A 17,049-nucleotide genomic window follows, 5' to 3' on the forward strand; every position below is an offset into this window, starting at 1 on the left:
AGTAACTTCTGCAAAATACTTAATGTTCAGGAAGCCATCCAATTTTGACCAATAATGACAAGCGTTCAACGGTGACGTTTCAATCTTTCATAATTATTTGCAGAAAAAAGTTAGCCATATTATATTAGTATTAGTATTAATGAAACAGGACAGTAAGGCTCTCCACTCTAGATGTCATGCTTCCCCCTCCCCTCGGCCTGCAGCCTCTGTCTGGAATTAGCGCGAATATATCGCTCCTGCAAGCAAACTATGATTCTTAGTGCGATGAGAGAAGTCGTAAAATCAACCAAAATGTTGAAGCAAATTATAGAAAAAAAAAACTGTTCTAAATCTGTTAAGTAGTTCTCTCGTGAAAAGCAGACAGATATACAGACTTAGATTATATAGATATACTTTGGCTACTACAAAAAAACAACTCTCTGCCCTTGCATAGATTACTTTAAATTGTGAAAATTGTAAAATCCTATTTACATGTATAGTGGACCTGAAAGTAATTCTTATCACATTCTCTAGTGTATTTGATAACATTACTGTCATATGTACAGAGTACAGTAAAATTTATGTGTTTGCATGTCTAACCAAAATGCAACATATTGCTGTTCTCCAGTGCTACATTACTTATGAGCCAAATAACTGCTTAAAAACAGCATGAAGGAAGTGTGGGATGGGATGAAGATTATCACTGGCTGCAGCTCGAAGCGGGGTGCCACCATCGAGACAGACGTGGAGAGCAAACCAAATGAACAACTTCTTTAATAGGTTTGCTCATCCTAACCCACTCTCACCTCGGAGTACTGCATCCTCCAACCATCCTTCTGCTGATACTAGCATAGGTGAGGAATCCCCAACCACAATTACAGTAGCCCATGTGAGCAGAGAGCTGAGAAGACTTCGTGCCAGCAAAGCAGCGGGTCCAGATGGTGTATCGTCACGACTGCTGAAGGTCTGTGCGTTGGAACTGGGGAGTCCTGTACAGCGCATCTTCAACCTGAGCCTGGAACAGGGGAGAGTCCCAAGGCTTTGGAAAACATCTTGTATCACCCCAGTCCCAAAGATGTCACGTCCTAGTGATCTGAATGACTTCCGGCCTGTTGCTCTGACGTCACATCTGATGAAGACCATGAAGCGGCTGCTGCTTCACCACCTGAGGTCACAGGTCCGCCACACCCTCGACCCTCTGCAGTTCGCAGGTGGGAGCGGAGGATGCCATCTTCTATATGCTACACCGATCCCTCTCCCACTTGGACAGTGGCAGTGGTGCTTTAAGAATTATGTTTTTGGACTTCTCTAGTGCCTTCAACACCATCCAACCTCTGTATCTTAGAGACAAGCTGACTGAGATGGGAGTAGATTCACTATCTTACAGACAGACCTCAATATGTGCGTCTTGGGAACTGCAGGTCTGACATTGTGGTCAGCAACACAGGGGCGCCACAGGGGACTGTACTTTCTCTGGTCCTGTTCAATCTATATACATCAGATATATACATCAGACTTCCAATATTCCAATATGGACCATGTGATCATCAGAGGAGACTGTGTGCAAAGGGTGCAAACCTATAAATATCTGGGAGTGCAGCTAGATGACAAATTGGACTGGACTGCCAATACTGATTCTCTATGTAAGAAAGGTCAGAGCCAACTATACTTTCTTAGAAGGTTGGCATCCTTCAACATCTGCAATAAGATGCTGCAGATGTTCTACTAGACGGTTGTTGCAAGTGCCCTCTTCTACGAGGTGGTGTGCTGGGGAGGCAGCATAAAGATGAAAGACGCCTCACAGCTGGACAAACTTGTTAAGAAGGCAGGCTCTATTGTAGGAGTAAAGTTGGACAGTTTAACATCTGTGGCAGAACGATGGGCATTAAGCAAACTCCTGTCAATCATGAATAATCCACTGCATCCACTGAACAGTGTCATTTCCAGGAAGAGGAGTAGCTTCAGTGACAGACTTTTGTCACTGTCCTGCTCCACTGACAGACTGAGGAGATTGTTCCTCCCCCACACTATGCGACTCTTCAATTCCATCTGGGGGAGTAAATGCTAACATTATTTAAAGTTACTGTCTGATTTTACATTCATTTTTATTACTATTTAATTTAATATTGGTTTTTGTATCAGTATACTGCTGCTGGATTATGTGAATTTCCCCTTGGGATTACAGTAATCCCTCCTCGATCGCGGGGGTTGCGTTCCAGAACCCCCCGCGATAGACGAAAATCCGCGAAGTAGAAGCCATATGTTTGTGTAGTTATTTTTATATATTTTAAGCCCTTATAAACTCTCCCACACTGTTAACATTATTAGAGCCCTCTAGACATGAAATAACACCCTTTAGTCAAAAGTTTAAACTGTCCTCCATGACAAGACAGAGATGACAGTTCTTTCTCACAATTAAAAGAATGCAAATAGATCTTCTCTTCAGGAGCAGAAAATTTCAGAGGGAGAGAGAGAGAGAGCGCTCACAAAGAAAAGCAAACAATCAAAAAATCAATACTTGTGCTTTTAAGTTTGCCGCGGCATTTTTAGAGGAGCGTCAGGATCTTCTAAGCAAACAGCCCCTCTGCTCACATCTCCTCCGTCAGGCGCAGAGAACGTCAGAGAGAGAGAGCGAGATTAAAGCAACAATCAAAAAATCAATACATGTGCTTTTAAATATGCCGAGCACCGCAATAAAGCGGCATTTTTTTAGAGGAGCGTCAGTATCTTTTAAGCAAACAGCACCTCTGCTCACAGCCCCTCCGTCAGGCGCAGAGAATGTCAGAGAGGGTGAGAGAGAGGCAGAGACAAGCAAACAATCAAGCTCCGCGCGGGATGCATATCTTATAGCATTGAGGAGTTTTAGTTAATATGTAATACATGCTCTGATTGGGTAGCTTCTAAGCCATCCGCCAATAGTGTCCCTTGTATGAAATCAACAGGGCAAACAAACTGAGGAAGCGTGTAGCATAAATTAAAAGACCCATTGTCCGCAGAAATCCGCGAACCAGCGAAAAATCTGTGATATATATTTAGACATGCTTACATTTAGAGTGAAACCGCGAAAGTCAAAGCGCGATATAGCGAGGGATTACTGTAATAAAGTATCTATCTATCTATCTATCTTAACATTGCTGATTGCTTAAAAATACTCATTTAATGGATGCAGTAAAAAAATCTTCCATCCATTGTAAAATGACTAAAATAATAAAAACTACAATTACATACATACAAACATACTACAGTTTTATTTTGATTTGCTTTTTCCTTTAAACTAAAATGCTAATTGATAAAATCAAAAATAAGGAAAAAATAAAATACTGTATCTCATTTAAGTACAGTAGTTTACGGTCATTTAAATAACTTGAAAATATAGGCAAATTTTGTTGAAACTTCTGTAAAGATTATTTCATGGAGTATGGGGCTCCAGGTTTGTTGCTGCTGCATGGCATTCTGTATTAGAATTCTGCATGGGTCTCACCTTCAAGAGCCATACTCTCAATTAAAAAATAAAATAAAATAATAATAAAATAAAAAAAAAAAACACTAAACAAACAAATGTTAATTAACAAACTGAACCAACCTGCTAATTTAAGGACCATGACTTGACCTGTACCCTCAAATTCATTATAAGGGGGAAAAAGACAGATTAAATATCAGATCAGGCATTTGTAAATTTGTACTTCCCTTGAAGATAAAATTAATAGAACTAATCTCTTTAACACTAGAATTACCAAAGCCTACAAAACTCCTCGTAAATCCGGCCTATTTTTAAATCCCTTTGAACATCTCTGTCAGCGTCTTTTGTCCTGTAAATGTGCTGATAAAGACAAGCAGCAAGCAGCCTGCTATTCTATCACCGAACCGCAGAAGAACGTGCAGCTGTGTGTGTACATTGCAACAGGTACACATGTCGTAAATGTAGGAAGGGCAGTCCTTGCGTGTGTGTGTGTGAACTATTAAAATTTGAATTTGATGATTGCATATAGCGCTGAACTGACCTCTCTGTACTATTCTTTCCTCCGCATGTCCTGGAGTACAAAAGAAACAGCACCAGACAGCAACATGTGCAGACTGGCAAGATCGGGGTTTAAACAAAAAAAAAACCACACGGTCATTGATTACAACCGCAAGATGTTATGCAAATGAATATGAATAATGTTGCATCATGCCACAATGTTTTCCGAAACGTACTATGCAGGTCATAAAATGAATAACTCCAAATATCATATATACCTATGTCTCTTTTTTTGTCAGTGCTTCTTCTTTCTTTCTTTGGTCCCTAGCTGGCGTTTGGTCTGGACCTGGTCCTAAGCCCGTACGCTGCTGTGGGTGCCAATGGTTGTCAGATTTCATTTTGCAGGTGTTTCCATGCAAGGCGATCCATGGCGGCTGTTCTGGCCTCGTCGAGGTTGAGTCGACAGTTTCTGATGTCGTCTTCGACCTGCTTGAGCCACGTTTTCTTTGGTGCCGTTCTTTGGATTCTCCACTGGGTGGGGCGATCGCACCAGAGGAGTTTGTGTGGTAACCGGCTGCCTTCCATTCTGCAGACGTGGCCAAACCACTGTAGTCATTGTTGTTGAATTTGCTCCTCGATTGTTGGCTGTTGATCACACCGGCGACGGATTTCCTCATTTCGTATGCGGTCTCGGAGTGAGATTCGTAGGATTTGTCACAGGCATCGCATTTGGAAGACCTCAAGTTTGTTGAGATCTTGCTTGAGCAGTGTCCACGTCTCGGATCCATAGAGGAGAACTGGCAGAATCACTTTCTTCTCCTGGACCAGCGATCCAAGGTATTTAAATTCTTGGACTTGCTCGATCTGCACACCATCGAGTTGCACGTTGGTCTGTGATCCATCTGTCAGCACAGTGGCCAGGATGCCACTGTCATCTGCGAACATGAGATCAGTCAGAAAGCCATCCTCACCATACTGGATTCCTTGTCTGCCTTCGAAGACCTTTCTCATGATGGCGTCAACTACGACGTTGAAGAGCAGTGGAGAAACAACATCTCCCTGACATACACCAGTTCGGATGGTAAACTCCTCAGATAATTTATTTCGGATGCGTACTTGGCTGGAGGACCCAGCGTAGCTTTCCTGGAGGAGTTTGATGACTTTCTGAGGCACAAGTTCGGTCTCCAGTACTTTCCACAGTGGTGGCCAGTGGACGCAGTTAAAGGCAGATCGAAAGTCAATGAAGACAATGACTGCTCTTTTCCCGCATCGGATTCTTTCCTCCATCAGTTGACGGAGGGTGAAGATCTGGTCAGTGCAACTTTGACATCATGGACCACAAGGTGCATACTAATTCAGCGTGAGCAGGAACACTCAATAAAACTGAATAAAAAAAAAAAATCAAGTGACGGTGAGATACGAAGAAGGCAGGTTCACCAGTGTTTGTGTGTCAGCTTTTATCCATCAAGATTAGAGAATGTCCAGTTCCATTGCCTCAAAACACCACTCACATCTACATCACATACATTATTCCCAGTTTCAGATAAAAAGTAACAGTGTCAGATCCCCTCAGTAGTATGTATCGTGACAGAGAATAAAAGTGGAAAAAAAAGCTAACTTTTACAAGAACTATAAATGTACACCAGCTGTTACAGACGCAACCCAAATGTATGTGTTTACTGTACAATATTAACAACAAGAGCAGCTCACTACTGAAAACGGTAAATATAGGAGGCAGTCAGGATCGAACCGGGGACTCTTGATTACAAGTCAGCAATTCTTGCCGCTACGCCATGGAAGCTGTTGTATCGTCCTTGAACCTTTTGTGAAAGCGTTTGTTTTGATCTTTGGACTTCAGGCTTCACATATTATATAATTTATGCCTACATTTTGTCATTTATTACTAAAATATGAAAAGTGTTTCTGTTTTAACAATGTGTTTACACAGATTATTGTAGAAACGGAACACACATGAAATGCAAGTATTCCAAATAATGATCTATTATTTCCACTCTAAAATTCCAGCACTACACTCCCAGAAAATCAAGGCATGAGCTGGGAGAACAGAATTGTGCACATTCTGCGGCGGTGGGGGGATGGAATAGGAGGCTGATTGCTGCTTGTATTTACTGACACATTTATAGTACAAAAGACGCCGACAGTGAGGTGCAAAGGGATTTAAGGTGGGCCAGATTGACGAGTTTTTTCGTAGGCTTTGGCAATTCTAGTGTTAAAAGTTGGCACCAGAATTACCAGGTTTGCTAAGCTATGTGAGGCTGAGTGATCTCTAGCATACAAGTGGACACATATTTTGCATGTCTTTATCAATAAGCCAGACAAAGCAAATGTAATTAGATCATTTAATGATGCATGTTTTACTTTATTGAGGAGTATATACACTGGGGAAAATAGGGTCACCAAATGAAGGACTCCAGAAAGACTGATCCGAGGACCTCACTAAACCATTCAATCAGCAGTAGTGAAGGGAGATTTGTACAAAGGGGCAGGGGGACTTAATCTGGGAGAGTTTACGCCATGTACATACTGCAAGTTCTTTGTTTGTGGAGAACATTTTGAATCCTGGCTTGTCCCCATCATGAATGAGTTTCAACGGCTTACCCACACATCTGAGCAGCGGGTAGACACAGGTCGATCCACTCAGTATTGCACAAGTCCAGCCTCAGACTACTAAAGGCACCACAGGCTTATTATTACTTAATCTCACATGTCACTGCTGTGCAAAAGACCTCTCAATTTTTTTTTCTACTGCACCTGGCCACAAATAGGTATGAGTAGACTTCAGTTGTTGTAAAATGGGTCACACTTTTATAGAAGTGGATAAGCAAATCTGTGGGAACAGAATTCGTGGGGATTTACATGTATTAACATTTGAGGAGGGATAATCTGACCAGTTTATTACTACTGAATTACAGGTTAAAAATATTCAGTGCTGTGATCTGCACTTGGACATTGTACCCTCTGAACAAATCACCTTCTAAGTGAACACTTAAATATATTACAATGTCATGAACAGCTAATCAATTAAGAGTGTAGCAATTTGCAGTAATTGTATAACCTCTAGTCAATGTCTGTTTCTTCACTTGAATTATTAAATATCATTTGAACTATACAAGATACAGTATTAAGCACTTATAAATGTCAAAGACCAGACACTTGTACTTGGTTTAGAGTTTGTCAAATAAGTTTATGGATGAACTAATAGGTGTTTCTTACAAAATCATGAATAGATATGGCAATATAAAGGATAAGAATTAATAAAGAAATTAAAGTGGAGTAAGCACTGATTGATGCAGTAGTAAAAATAACACACTGAGAATGAAGTAAATAACAAGCATTACAAAATCTGTATAGTGCAAGCTGCAGAAAATTTCTAAGGAACACTATATAAAATTTACATTACAAACATCAAAATGATACAACAATCTCACACTAAATACAGATAACAACAATAACGAAGGCAACTACCTTCTCTTTTGCTCGGAGCTGCTCAAACATCTCTTGGACTTCCAGTTTCCAGTCGTCCTGAAGTGAGTGGAAGGATTCGGAGGGCATCTCAAAAAAGCCAGATTCCTCAATGGTAGTAAGTTGGTCCAGTACACTTGTGAACGATGGTCGGGCATGAGGGTCAGGGTTCCAGCAGTCTATGTTGGTGTGAGTGAGTCAGGGGAGATAATGACAGGTTCCAAAAGGGAGACAAACCACAGATAGCACCTTAATGAGTTTAAGAAAATTCTTGTCTAATCTATAAAAGTATAGTAACAGTGTTTTATTTAAATAATAAAGTACTCAATCTTATGAGCAATAAAAGCACATTCTGAAACACTATAGCAATGCTAGGACCGTGCTGACAATTGTTAGCTAACGGTACTCCAGATAACTAAATACTCATATGAAAATAATATTCTTTGTTTCATTAAATGATGCCTCTTTTACATACAAAACCCAGGAAATTCTCAATTAACCTTCCTAGGAATTACTCGATTCACCAATGTCAGTGCAATTTAATACCCAAGTCAATACTATTCATATAAAATTGAAATGATGTACAGTAGATATAAAGGAAGACCCTAAAACTCGCACACAATGTTTAGGACAACCAACTTCTGTCCAAGTAACTTCAGCCAGAAATCATGCAGCTTTACAATTTCCTCCTAAGCTTGAATGAAAAGCTCCCATATTTTAGGATAATTGTAATTTTTAGACACTTCCCAAAATCTAACCTTTAAAGTAAACCTCCATGAAATGAAAAAATTAGCCAAAGAATGCTACAGTATATGACATTTAGTTGTAGTTTACCATGTCTTATAACTGGATCACTCTCACCAACTTTAGTGCTTCTCTTGTATCGCCATCATTATCTTTCAGATGGAAGACCTGGCACACTCTCAGACATTATATAAGATCTTTACCTGGGAAGCTGCTGGGTTAATTTTGCCAAGATACTTTTACTGGCTTTGCCAACAGACTTCATATAATTTGTAAATTTAATATTAAATTTAAAATTTAATATTAAATTGAATATTTAATTAGGGTTCTTGAGGGTCCAAAAGCATGTAAGCCCTGAACAGTTCCAAAAATGCTCACTAGAGGAGGTAACACTGTCAAACACCCTGGCTAGACACAAAGGGCTCTGTAAAATCTCTATAAATAATTATTAATACAAAAATACTCTAATAATTAGAAGCTCCATGGAGCCCAAAGCGGAAAATGGAATTGCCCAAAAAGGCAATCCAAGATGAACAAAATCACAAAACAGTAATCCAAAGCAAAGTTGGAAAGGAAAAAAAAAAAAGCAAAGGCTCAAACAAAATCAGAAAATCCCAAAACACAGGAATATCACACTAATGAAGAGGACATAACTAATCACAAATACATTTAGATGAACAGTAACAAACGGTGGTTCACCATGCCTTTAAAGGGAGGAGGCTAATCCACCTGCCTATTGCTTTTACTGATGTCCAGGTTGCCCCGCCTTTTGGAGGACCCTCCACAAAACACAAGGAACATAACCAGGGCACAGAGAACAAAGCAGATAATTAAGAAAAGTAACAGTAACATAAATTAATGACACAAAAGGAGGAGTAGCCCTGGCTGAAATGTAACAATAGGAGTCAGGAACTCCGCAATCCAATAAATAGGAGTGCAATCTAGGATATAAAACTCTGCATTGTCCCCACTTCCTGTTCTAATTTACATAAGGATTTATTTATTTGGTAAACAAGCACTGTGGACTCAGAAATGTGTTAACACAGTTGGCAGAGATGAAAATTCAAATCTTTCATCATGTAGACAAGGAAGCAGAATTACTCCAACAGAGAAAAGTAATGTTTGGCAATAAAGTAACATGAAACTTTAATTGATTATTATTTGTGGAAAGTGTAGACCAACATAGCATGACTACACTCTCTTGAATTCTCTTTCACTGTTATTTCCTTCTCATTAAAATACAGAAAGGACATCTGGGAGTTACCATTGTACTTCGAAATCAAAAGTATCTATCTATCTATAAATTTATATGTTTAAAAAAAGCAAAGAAAAGGTAATTGGTAATGTGAAAAAAGGAAGTAATGAGGAAATTAGTCTCATCACAATTTGAAAAAAATAATTAGTAAGGTGTAACGGATTAGTTTCTCTGAGTCACTATCACAACTCTGGAAAGCACATTGTGATACCTTTCCAAGGACTTAGACACAAATAACTGAAATGCTTGCACACTTGGAGAAGGAGATTCCGTTGATCCGGCGTACCAGATGAAATTTTGCTTGCATTCTGAATATATTGTAATGTTAAGAAATAGTTTACCGGTATGGCAATTATTAGTGGAATATTTGTAAACTCGTTTAACTGTAAACACACACATAAAATGTGCAAATATGCGCATGGAAAAATGATAGAGAAAATGTGATTTTGTGTGTGTGTATTACTTTCTTAAAAAGTAAGTTCTTTGTGTATGGACTTCTACAGGTGCATCTCAAAAAAATTGAATTATCATTGAAAAGTTAATTTCAGCAATTCAATTCAAAAAGTGAAACTCATATATAGATTCATTACACACAGAGATATATTTCAAGCCTTTGTTTCTTTTCATTTTGCTGATTATGGCATATAGCTAATGTATAAACCGGATTCCAAAAAAGTTGGGACACTAAAATTGTGAATAAAAACTGAATGCAATGATGTGGAGATGGCAAATGTCAATATTTTATTTGTAATAGAACGTAGATGACAGATCAAACGTTTAATCCGAGTAAATGTATCATTTTAAAGGAAAAATATGTTGATTCAAAATTTCACGGTGTCAACAAATCCCCAAAAAAGATGGGACAAGTAGCAATAAGAGGCTGGAAAAAGTAAATTTGAGCATAACGAAGAGCTGGAAGACCAATAAACACTAATTAGGTCAATTGGCAACATGATTGGGTATAAAAAGAGCTTCTCAGAGTGGCAGTGTCTCTCAGAAGCCAAGATGGGTAGAGGATCACCAATTCCCACAATGTTGCGCAGAAAGATAGTGGAGCAATATCAGAAAGGTGTTACCCAGCGAAAAATTGCAAAGACTTTGCATCTATCATCATCAACTGTGCATAACATCATCTGAAGATTCAGAGAATCTGGAACAATCTGTGTGTGTAAGGGTCAAGGCCGTAAAACCATACTGGATGCCCGTGATCTCCGGGCCCTTAAACGACACTGCACCACAAACAGGAATGCTACTGTAAAGGAAATCACAGAATGGGCTCAGGAGTACTTCCAGAAACCATTGTCAGTGAACACAATCCACTGTGCCATCCGCCGTTGCCAGCTGAAACTCTACAGTGCAAAGAAGAAGCCATTTCTAAGCAAGATCCACAAGCTCAGGCGTTGTCACTGGGCCAGGGATCATTTAAAAAGGAGTGTGGCAAAATGGAAAACTGTTCTGTGGTCAGACGAGTCACGATTCAAAGTTCTTTTTGGAAATCTGGGACGCCATGTCATCCGGACCAAAGAGGACAAGGACAACCCAAGTTGTTATCAACGCTCAGTTCAGAAGCCTGCATCTCTGATGGTATGGGGTTGCATGAGTGCTTGTGGCATGGGCAGCTTGCATGTCTGGAAAGGCACCATCAATGCAGAAAAATATATTCAGGTTCTAGAACAACATATGCTCCCATCCAGACGTCATCTCTTTCAGGGAAGACCCTGCATTTTTCAACAAGATAATGCCAGACCACATTCTGCATCAATCACAACATCATGGCTGTGTAGGAGAAGGATCTGGGTACTGAAATGGCCAGTCTGCAGTCCAGATCTTTCACCTATAGATAACATTTGGCGCATCATAAAGAGGAAGGTGCGACAAAGAAGGCCCAAGACGATTGAACAGTTAGACGCCTGTATTAGACAAGAATGGGAGAGCTTTCCTATTTCTAAACTTGAGAAACTGGTCTCCTCGGTCCCCAGATGTCTGTTGAGTGTTGTAAGAAGAAGGGGAGATGCCACACAATGGTGAAAATGGCCTTGTCCCAACTTTGTTGGGATTTGTTTCGTGATTTATGTTCTATTCTGAATAAAATATTAGAAGTTGGCACCTCCACATCATTGCATTCAGTTTTTATTCACGATTTGTATAGTGTCCCAACTTTTTTGGAATCCGGTTTGTAAACCCAAAATTCAGTATCTCAGAAAATTAGAATATTGTGAAAAAGTTAAATATTGTAGACTCATGGCGTCCCACTCCACTTGGCTAATTATTCCAAAACACCTGCAAAGGTGTCATGGGCCTTTAAATGGTCTCTCAGTCTGGTTCAGAAGGCCACACAAGGAGGGCAAGCCACAAAAGGTCACTGCTAAAGAAGCTGGCTGTTCACAGAGTGCTGTATTTAACCATATTAATGGAAAATTGAGTGGAAGGAAAAAATGCGGCAGAAAAAGGTGCACGAGTACCAGGGATAACCACAGCCTTGAGAGGATTGTGAAGCACAGCCCATTCAAGAATTTGGGGGAGATTCACAGGGAGTGGACTGCGGCTGAAGTCGGTGTGTCAAGAGCCACGACACACAGACGTGTGTATCTAGGACGTGGGCTACAACTGTCGTATTCCTTGTGTCAAGCCACTCCTGAACCAGAGACAACATCAGAAGAGTCTTATCTGTGCTAAGAAGAAAATGGACTGGACTATTGCTCATTAGTCCAAAGTCCTCTTTTCAGATGAAAGTAAATTTTGCATTTCATTTGGAAATCAAGGTCCCAGAGTCTGGAGGGGAGAGGCACAGAATCCAAGTTGCTTGAGGTCCAGTGTGAAATTTCCACCGTCAGTGATGGTTTGGGGAGCTGGTGTCGGTCCACTGTGTTTTATCAAGTTCAAAGTCAGTACAGCCATCTACCAGTACATTTTAGAGCACTTCATGCTTCCATCTGCTGACAAGCTGCCGAAAGTACCAATACCTGGTTTAAAGACCATGGTATCACTGTGCTTGATTGGCCAGCAAACTTGCCTGACCTAAACCCCATAGATAATCTATGTGGTATTGTCAAGAGGAAGATGAGACACACCAGAACCAACTATGTAGACGAACTGAAAGGCACTATCAAAGCATCCTGGGCTTCCATAACACCTCAGCAGTGCCACAGGCTGATCGTCTCCATGTCACGCTGCATTGATGCAGTAATTCATGCAACAGGAGCCCCGACCAAGTATTGAGTACGTACATGGACATACTTTCCAGTAGGCCAACATTTCTGTATTAAAAATCATTTTTTATTGGTCTTATGTAATATTCTATTTTATGAGATACTGAATTTTTAGTTTTCATTACCTGTAAGCAATAACTAGCCAAAAATGGAAAAAAAACTTGAAATCTATCATTCTGTATGTAATAAATCTATATAATATATGAGTTTCACTTTTTGAATTGAATTACTGAAATAAAATTAACTTTTCGATGATATTCTAATTTAGTGAGATGCAGCATGTATACTAAGTGAGCCTACCCTTTTAAGTAAATTGTCCAGATGCATGGTTCAGGCTAAAGGGTGACACGATGTTAGTTTTCAGCCAACCATGATTCTCCATTGAAATAAGCAGGTTTAACAATGTAAGTTTGTTTAAAGCTGACAGTTTGAAGCAGGGAGAGAAAAAGACATTTTCAATTGTGTGTTTGCTTGGCATTAGTATGAGGGAGTAAATAGGGAAAAGGGGGAAAGCTGCTGTTTATCAGGCCAAGCTGGAGTGGTGAATACCTGCTATCAAACTAATTTGAGTAGCAGAATAGTAGCATACCAGTATTATGGTTTTGGAAAAATAAAGCAGACTTTGTTGTTAATGGAGGTGACCAGAAAGTAAAATGCTATCAAACACTAAGTGAAAATTCAGTACTCAAATGTAAGTCCCATCTTTAATCAAACCCTAAGACAGTAATCAGAACTCATAGTCATTACTTCAAAGCAAAACATTCCTTAACCATGAGCTGGATTTGAAAAGCAAGGCAGACATCAATAAGCAGAGTGGTTTTATTGGCAATCTCAGATAACCAGGTCTTTCTAGCACAATAACATAACAAATCAAAAAATAAAACCTAAGATTTAGGTTCTCCATTAAAAACCATAAACAGAACTCAAAACAACCATGAAGAAGTACAAAACACATATATCTAACTGAACCCATATAATAACAATCAACAGATAAGATATGCACGTGTATGTGCAACTAATCGCTAATAGAACTGTTATTGGTTAAAAAAAAAGTTTCAATCCGAAAAGAAATTCAAATAGATTATACTAGTACCTATCAAAACCATCAGAATTTTTAATTATACTATGATCATTTTTGGCCATACTGCCCACTTCCATTCACATGTCTTATACCCAACACCTTATTTCCTTTGGACAGAGTTGTTGTAAATGTTCTCAGACAATTTTTTCAATACTAGGCAGCTATGGCAGCAGTAGAATCAAAATTGACTAACCAATGGTGCAAGTGGTGAAAGAGCATTAGGATAATAAGTTGCACTACTACCACAAGAACTTTTTCAGGAACAAAGAATTTTTAAAAAGTCAGGAACTTCTGTACCTTTCCCACTGCAGGAACTTGGAACATTTCTAGTTAGTGGTACTCTCCTTTAGCTCTTTCTCCAAGTAATGTACTTTTCACTCAACCAGGAATTATTGTGGGTGGGGCTCAGGTGATGAACTGTGTAAATTGGTTAAATGCAAGCACGGGTGCCATCTTACAAATCTGTTACTGTATAGACTTTGGAGAGTTATTGGTGAAGATGAAGCACTGCATTTTGCAATGAATCACTCTTCATAGTGGTCTTCCTCGTGCACTGCACCATACACGATGGTGAAGCAATAATCTCCCTCATAAAGTCGCTCTACTGCTTGTAGAGAGTCAGGATTTGTGCCTGTTGTGGAATTAAATTCTGTTAATAGCCCAGCTTTTTTTTTTTTTGGACACAAAGATACTCCTATCAATCAAATATCTGGCTCATTTCCTTCTTCACATTTTTGATACAAGTTTCTTTTCACATTGGTCATCCTTACAAGGGGTAACCCAAAAATTTACCAATTTCCCAGAATCGGTCAATAACAGTATGGAGTAGGGAAATTCCCGTAGGTATCGAATATGATCTAGGTATCCTATGCGTATAAGTCCACACAGTTGCATTGCACAAGTTGATCGAGTGTGTAGTTCTGGTGTTTATTTTATAATCAAGTTCATGACATGAGTGATTTTTTTTCTCCAAGCCGAAAAAACACACATCAGATCAAATCAAACATCAAGATAATGATCATGTTTGTCATTAATGATCACTAGGGGGCTTTGCCCCCTGCTCGCTTCGCTCAGCAACCCCCGGGCCAATGCTACACGCTAACCTCTTTGCAGTTCTGCCACTTGCGTATGGGGGATACGGATGTAAAATTTAAACATAGCGTTATTTTCATGGGAATTGTTACATATACATAATAGAACTAACTATTTTACAGTACAGCGAGTAATTAACCATATTAAAAAATAGTAAAATGTAATAATTTGAAAGTAAATTATGTTTCATGTTGTGTTAGAGTTATTCGTAATATGATTTTGTTCTGTTTGGCTTTGTAATTAACATTTTTTTTAAGTTAAAATTTTACTGTAAAACTTCAGTAAAAACAAATTTTTGAATTCAATTTTCATCAATATCGCACTGAATTTTGATTCTGTGTGAACTTTCATTGTGTCAACGCAATGTACAACTGCCCGCGATTGAATTTAGTTTCTCTCTCCGTATTAAATAAAACAACTTTTTCGAATGTTTGGCTCTGTGATTTGTTAATTGTCTTTGCAAAAGCTATTCTAACGGGAAACCATTAACGTTTTAATACGAATGGCATATCAAGATCTCCTTTGTTGTCTAATGTTATCCGCGGAAGATGTACTACCTTTCTTGGAAACATCCTTCTTTCAACAGTAATTCGGCCGGTGGAAGACCGGATGGTGTTAACGGTTGTAGATATTCTTCGGGATATTATAAGTTGATGTTTTCATCTTCCGCACAATCACCACAAACTGTTTCAGCATAGTTTATTGATACGTATTTAACCAATTTGCTGTGTAACCGACCGAGAATTTTGGCATTAATTCGTTTGACTTCATTGTTTGTCAGTGCTAGGATTGCCCATGTACTTATTTTTGCTGTTGATAACCCTTCATGATGAAATTCTTCAATAAGATTTGGACATAAGTCTTCTTTAATTGAGAACTTAAAGTGAGGAAAATGTAAAAATTTCTAAGAGCTGAGAGAGTAGGAACTGTGTCTGTCAAAAGCATTCACATGAATGAGAGGTGAAGAGTACCATGTGCGTGGTTGAATATGGTTGAGAGGAGAGCATGACTTGAAAAAATCTCATGGCCAAAGTCTTGTCTTATGGGATTTGAAAAAATCTCTTAGAAAAAAATACTTGTCTCAGGTTTTTTTTTATATAATAGAGAGATGTTGTTATACTACATTTTTCTTTAATATTAATGTCACTGTCTCTATGCTCACTGGTATGGATTTATTCACATGTGCATCTTAAATTTGGCACACAGGGGCTCAGCAGTTAGAATTGTTAGCCAAGCATTGGATTAGATAGCCAAAGACAACTGGAGGATTGTATAGTCAGCTTAAACACAGAATAGTGTATTTCTGTCCTCTGTCAGTACAAAGTCTTATTTCCTTGTTGGGAGAATGAGAACTGGCATGTAAGCACTATGATATTTCTGCATTTTGTGGAGGAGGAGTTCAGCCCTTTCCTGCCCTTGTTTGGAGACAGAAAGGACCAGCAAGTTGAAGAAGAACAGTATAAAAGGCTTGGACAACAGCCCTTTGGGGCATGAGTCGGCAAAGTTCTGAAAAAACTCCCAGCGTGGGGACGAGAAATGGCAGCCTGTATTGATCCAGATTCCAACCTGGATAAAGTCTGTCCATATGCCTCCCGGCTGTAACCGCGTTAACCGTGAGTAAATGTAAGCTAAAATATATTTTTTCTCATGTGATTCTTGTACCGCCGTAATCACGATGGGAGGGATGTCGCCTTTTCTGGTATATTGCTATATTGTTTAGTTGCTTAATATGCCACAATTTCAAAAGAACACATTTCCAAGAGAGCTAATGCCTCTTCAGGAAACAGATGTTGACAGACTTGTTCAAAAACAGTTGGCTACTATGGATCGACTGTTAATCATTCACATTACACTGAACTGGTGAAATGTCTGTGGGAAAGCATCAGGAAAAAATATTCAGGAGTGGTAAATGCAAAAATACATTTTGTACCACGACAACGCACCTGCATATATCTTGTTCACAGTCAAGAGAGTTTTCCCCCCAAAATCAATGCGGCTGCTGCACTGCACCCCCTGTAGTCACCAGATCCCACTTCAAGTCTTTTTTGTTTCAAAATTAAAATTGAGAGTGACAGGAACAGGTTTTGCTATCATGGAAGAAATCCAGGGAAAAAAATGTAGGAAGCTCTAGACATGAGAAGAGGAGTACAAGAAATGTGTCCAGAAATGTGAAAAGTGCTGGGACAACTGTATTACATCTTAAGCAGAGTATTTTGAGGTGACTAAAAGGGAATTGCTGAAAGTATTT

The 17,049-nt window shown here is 39.2% G+C and overlaps 1 protein-coding gene across 2 annotated transcripts in view; it reads right to left on the reverse strand.

Annotated features, from left to right (window-relative positions):
- The window catches only part of map3k9 (mitogen-activated protein kinase kinase kinase 9), a 150,514-nt gene that overhangs the window by 52,975 nt on the left and 80,490 nt on the right, over window positions 1-17,049 (reverse strand). For both annotated transcript variants that reach the window (XR_005631310.1, XM_039741833.1), the window contains exon 5: window positions 7,424-7,599. Coding sequence is in view for 1 of the 2 variants with exons in the window: in XM_039741833.1 (XP_039597767.1) it covers window positions 7,424-7,599 (176 nt within the window). In the remaining variant the exon portion in view is untranslated. The remainder of the gene's footprint in view (window positions 1-7,423; window positions 7,600-17,049) is intronic.

The sequence above is a fragment of the Polypterus senegalus genome, chromosome 18 (assembly GCF_016835505.1).
Source record: "Polypterus senegalus isolate Bchr_013 chromosome 18, ASM1683550v1, whole genome shotgun sequence".
Lineage (NCBI taxonomy): Eukaryota > Metazoa > Chordata > Cladistia > Polypteriformes > Polypteridae > Polypterus > Polypterus senegalus.